General features: G+C 38.3%; 1 protein-coding gene across 1 annotated transcript; it reads right to left on the bottom strand.

Moving 5' to 3' along the window:
* Positions 1-425: 425 nt before the first annotated feature.
* ptges (prostaglandin E synthase) lies at positions 426-2,845 on the bottom strand. The gene is made up of 3 exons (XM_034897278.1): positions 2,584-2,845; positions 2,385-2,467; positions 426-965 (listed from the first exon to the last, which is right to left on the bottom strand). The coding sequence occupies exons 1-3, from the start codon at positions 2,698-2,700 to the stop codon at positions 716-718; spliced, it is 450 nt and encodes a 149-aa protein (XP_034753169.1). The 5' UTR covers positions 2,701-2,845; the 3' UTR covers positions 426-715.
* Positions 2,846-5,704: the final 2,859 nt, after the last annotated feature.

Below are 5,704 nucleotides of genomic sequence, written 5' to 3'. Positions count from 1 at the left end.
AATCTGTGTTAGGATTCCTTTCTTTTTCCTTACACTTGACTTAACTTGAGAGACAGTTTCACTCACACAATACTAGCATTAAACTGTATTTCCCTGAGTGGTCTTTCAACACATCATCATGTCCACATCCACTATGCTTTTGCTGAACATAGTAAGCAAACACGTGTTAACACAACAGAAGGAATAACCACACAGGAAACAGATGAAGCCACAGAGGATACAACACCACAGTAATGGTGGACTGTGTTGTGTGTAAACACAAAAGCAGTGCAGAGATGAACGAACAGTGCAGTGCTGGAAAATATTCCAAAGTGGCCTAAACTAAATACCTACAACTGTACGTCAGAGAGTTTTAAATTCCATCAGGTCATTTAAAAAAAAAAAAACTGGTTAAAAAGACATATACAAGCTACAACTTTCATTTGCATTTTTAAATAGTACAGTACAGGATGTCAACTTCAAATAACTTTAAGGGCACTCTCACATTTCAAGATTAAATAGAACAATAAAAAATACTTACAAAGTCTCATGAAACCTGGCTGTGGTGTAATCACACACACCTTATATTGCACTCTCACTGACATTTTTGTCTTTAATGTTCTCCCTATCAGGAGGCCTCTATGGTATCCTCCTCCTGCGTTTTTCTGACAAAGGTACATTTTGTATTTGCCCTCTTTACAGCCAGAACAGCTAGATCAGTCTCATTTCTGGATGTTCAGGCATACGCTGCGACTGCTATTAGGATCTGCACAGCCATCGAGATACAAGGTATCTGGGCCACGGTGTAAGCCAGAGAGCGTGTCGGTGCACGCAGGGCAAACAGGTAGGCAAAGGTGTGCAGAATACGGGCCATGAAGAAGACCAGAAAGTGAATGCGAGCCACAGCCAGCGAGGGTTCTGTCATGGAGTAGATAGCACCCAGGAAGAGGAAGGGGAGGATGTTCTCCATGTCGTTAACATGAGCTCTATAGAGGGGGAAAATGCAATTTAGTCACACACACATCTGTTTTCAATATCATGTAATGCTGTGATTCAGCTACTTATGACGCATTGAATTGATGCAGTATCAGTCAAAAGTTTGGACACGTTTTTTATTCACTTGAATGGGAAAGTGTGTCCAAACTTTTGACTGGTACTGTATTTCATCATTAACTGACTAAGTGACTCTGATGTTGTTTGTTCTGCAATTTACCTGGAGAATTGTTAATCTGGAGGGTAAAAAATCATTACTCTAACACTGGGGATTCTGTAATTCACTAAAGTGTCTTATCACTTTAATTTGGTCCGGACAATGCCTGTTTATCCACTGTATCACACAGCAGCAGGCCTCTGTGACTTTCTCCTTTTGGCAGCCCACTCAGACTACTCACTTTTTTCATGCTTCCCCTCCACCCACCGGGATCAACTTTTTAATCATATTATTTTTGGAAACCTGCCCTGTTCAGTTTTTTCAGCACTAAACGGAGACGACAATGCTTGCAGACTGCAGACTACACACCATTTTGTTGCAACTTACAAACGTGTTAATAACCAAGCCGGATCTTTTTTAAATATATCAAGATTTGTCTGGAACTGCCAACGCACAGTTGTTTTACCACAAGTGCACAGATTTCCCAGGACATGCAGACAGAGAAAGAAATGGGAGCGTTTACCCAAGTAGAAAAGCATGTGTTGTCCTCACTGCTATTACGGATCATTTTTTGACAAGTAAAAACAAAACGGTGAAGCACATTTCCTACAGGCTGCCAGCTCTTATGGAAAGCCAATGGCAGATTCTCACATTTAAATCACACGGAAGATTTTTCAGAGGCACATATAGTAGGTACAGTAACACAACTTAGGAAAAATGTAAAAAATAAAAACACATACAAAATGCAAGGATAAGCTGTACACATTATGATAATAATGATCATGTTCTGATTGATAATATTAGTGCAAAAATAACAATAGTCAGGCTACTATGCAAATTCAGATTTTAGGTTTGATGAGTTTATCAAATACATTCATAGTAATAGATTAACATAACCTGCAGCACATACAATACTTAAGATTAGTAACCAATACACAGGCCTACTAAAATGCTACTTAAATGCATCAGTAGCTGTTAAAAAATCCATATATATACACTTGCAGGCTATTTCCCTGTGTTAAGTAGCTTAGGGCTACTATACTTTATACTTTTAGTAACCTATTTTTTACATTGTGCTCTCACTGCTTTTACTTATATCCTACTTTTTACTTTTACATTACACCAGTGGTTAATACAAGAACAGCTAGTGGCTAATATAATTAACTGATTGGTAACTTTGAAAGTAAATGAGTCTTTTTACAAAGCTTTTTTAAAAGCATGTCGTGACAGTGTCGAACTTTCTGTTTTCTCTTACCTCCGGCATCTTTCCACATATGGATCCTCTCTGTGATACTGTAAACCTCCGTGTCTCAGCGCGTCCTCGGGGTTGGCAAAAGCCTTACAGGAAAGAAGAAGAAGGAGAAGAAGAGTTTTCATCACCGAGAGTTTCCCATTGCTGAACTGATGGTGCTTTCTCCGCTTTGATGCTTAGTTTCTAATTCATATTCACTCACCTTTTTTCGCAGCCTCATTTGTCCCGTTATTATTGCAATAATGTACATTTTGATCACCAGTAGCACGCCGTAGAAAACAAAACAGGAGAAAACTTCATTTCTTATAAGGACTGCCATGGTTTTTCGTTTTAGTTAAATCCAAACTGAGCTGTGTTGAAATGGAAGACGATCTCTGAGATGGTGCGTGTGTGCGTAAAGCTGCAGTAAAGTGAGAGTGAGCCCGAGCGTGGAGGCTTTATGTACATTTGGCGATGCCTGTGTATTGCCTCCCACTCCCACTCACACAAACTGACGGCGACGAGTTAAACAGAGAGACGGAATGTTTCATTCATAATTCTGTGAATTCGAGACTGATCACTGGAATACCTTGTCACGCGAAAATTGGTTCCCCGAGGCTAAGAAGTCACACATAGGCAGTGATGCAATTCTTCAGATATTTAGCCTTAGGCGGTATTCCGACTGAAGTTTTAGAAACAAAATGTAGGCCTACCAAGTATCAAATAGAAAGTGTCAGTCTGTCATCTTATTTTGTATTTTCAAATTACTCCTGATGTAGCATGTGTAGCATAAACAGCTTTTCACTGGTGGAGGTAGATGTGAGGCACTTTTAAATCATTTATTGTAGGGAAACTTTTCCCTGACAATAGTGTAAAAACTCAAATTCTGTGGGCGGGGCAGTCAAATACAGTAATCGAATTGGAGTAAAAAGTAGGATATTTGCCACCTGAAATGTAGTGAAGTTGCCTACAAAGTAGCAAAAAATAAGCTACTCAAGAAAAGTAGGGTTGGCTAATGCAGGGGTGAAAGTAACGAACAGCCGTCATTATATTATCATTAAGCCTGTTGTAATAAAGAATTTTTGTAGGCTAAATGTAGGCAACTTTTTATGTTTTGAAGTTATTGGTAAATTAAATAAATTATAATAATACAAATAATACAACCACTTTAAGGTGTTGTAAAGGTGAGCACGCGAAGTTAAACAAATCAAACACACCCACGTTTTTGCGTCAGTGTGCATGCTGTAGCTGTGTAGCTAACATGCTAAACGCTAACATGCTCATGGTAGCATGTTCTCTGGCACACAGAGTGGACTGGTTTTACTGGGAGTAGATAGGCTGAGCGGACTGGTTATATCAGGGTCTGAGAATGTACGAGCAAAGACTTGAACCTGGAGAAGACTGAACGTGGACGAGGACGTGGCTGGACACAAACTCAAGAAATGCAGTTCGACAGGTAAGTAGGCCAACAACAACTAACTCAGTCGTGTGTTTGTGTGTGTGTGCGCGCGTGCGTGCGTATGTGTTTTATGATCTGGAAAGTAACTAACTCTAGCTGTTAGATAAATATAGTGAAGTAAAAAGTACAATATTGGCCACTGAATGATGACGATAGTGAAGTGAACGTAAGTAGCCAAAGATTGAAATACTAAAGTAAAGTGCATTCAAAATTGTGTCTTGAAAAATTGTTTAATACTATTCTGTAGAGTATTTATTATATCAGTTTTTTTTAACCATAGGTTTTCTGTTTAAAATCTGAAAAGTAATTAGCTGTCAAATAAATGAAGTGTATTAAAAAATAACTATTTCCCGCTGAAATGTAGTAAAGTTGATATATATAAAGTAGCATAACATTAAAATACACAAGTGTGGGCCTACCATCAAAATGTACAGCACTTGTGTATACATGGCACCACTGCACATGGGTGTCATGTTGAATGGAGTTACGGCACAATTGAAGGTCATTTGGATTCATTTTGAACTCTGATCCGACTCAGATGACAGATGACTCAACTATTTGACTTTGTGATCCAACATGTCTTTTCTTTTGCGTATTGTGGTGGCCATTCTGAGAAAATGATTTCATGTAAGACTGCTAGCAAAATATGGCAGCAGGCAGCGGCAGGTTGCAAAACAAGAAAATTTACAACTTTGGTTACTCAACCTCATAATATGTCATCATTTTAGTACAACATGATGAAAACATTGTATTCATGAAAGCAGTTGTGGAATGTATCTAGATATGTGTATGTATGTTAACTTTACTAGGTATTTTCAACTTTACTAAGTATTTTCATGTTATGCTACTTTATACTTCTACTCTATTACACTGCAGAGTGAAAAATACTTTCTACTTCACATTTACAACAATAGTTACTGATTACTATGCAAATTAAGATTTAAGATGGATTTTACATACTCTATATATATATATATATATATATATATATATATATATATATTCATAGAAAAGTTAAAAATATTCCTAATAAAGAAAATATTGCAAAAAATAAAGAGAGAGAAAAAAGAATCTCTCATTTCCTGTTTCTCCTCAACTCATCTTGTTTATTGTAAATAGACCACACGTCCGGTGTATGCTATCATGTTTATTTACGTCCTGGTAGTGTAACACCTCTAGGTCGAGTGTCAGCCATCAGTGCCCTGTGACTGCCAGTCCAAGGTGAGAGAGCTGCCTGAGCTGCTGTCATCACAGCAGTCCTCAGCATCCGAGAAAGAGGACATGTAGTGGAGGCCGGTCACTCTGTGGTAGTCTCCCTGGAGCATCTGTGGGTAGGTGGTGAGCTCCATGGCCCGGCGGCCGGTCCTGCTCACCCTCACAGTCCACTTGTCAACCAGCTGGGAACACATGGCACAGCCCATTGTTCGTGTGTGTGTGTGTGTGTGTGTGTGTGTGTGTGTGTGTGTGTGTGTGTCTACACACAGGCCTCAGTATGCATACTCCTCCTCACTAGTTTATCAGCTTCACCAATATATTTTACAGGTGAGAAATACAATACTTATGATGTATTAATACATTATGAACATACACTTGGATCTAATATTATACCTACATTTAACTTACTTTTTACATTTAACCCTTTAACACTCAATTTAGAAGAATATATGGAATCATATTTTCCATATAGTTTCCAGTTAAATAAAAAAAAAAACGAGGTAATGATAAATATATTTGTAAACATTCAGTTAAATGGCAAAATATTGGCATGTAAAGTGGGGAGTTTCCCTGGAATGTTTGAATCCGTGTTTTCTCCTATGAAAAAAGGGAGAACAGCTACTGATCGAGTTCCCTCCTGTTTTCTGCAATAACAGAAACCCACAAGTCT

Source organism: Etheostoma cragini, chromosome 16 (assembly GCF_013103735.1).
Source record: "Etheostoma cragini isolate CJK2018 chromosome 16, CSU_Ecrag_1.0, whole genome shotgun sequence".
Lineage (NCBI taxonomy): Eukaryota > Metazoa > Chordata > Actinopteri > Perciformes > Percidae > Etheostoma > Etheostoma cragini.
Note: the sequence above shows the minus strand (reverse complement) of the source record. Positions and strands in the feature narration are given on the sequence as shown.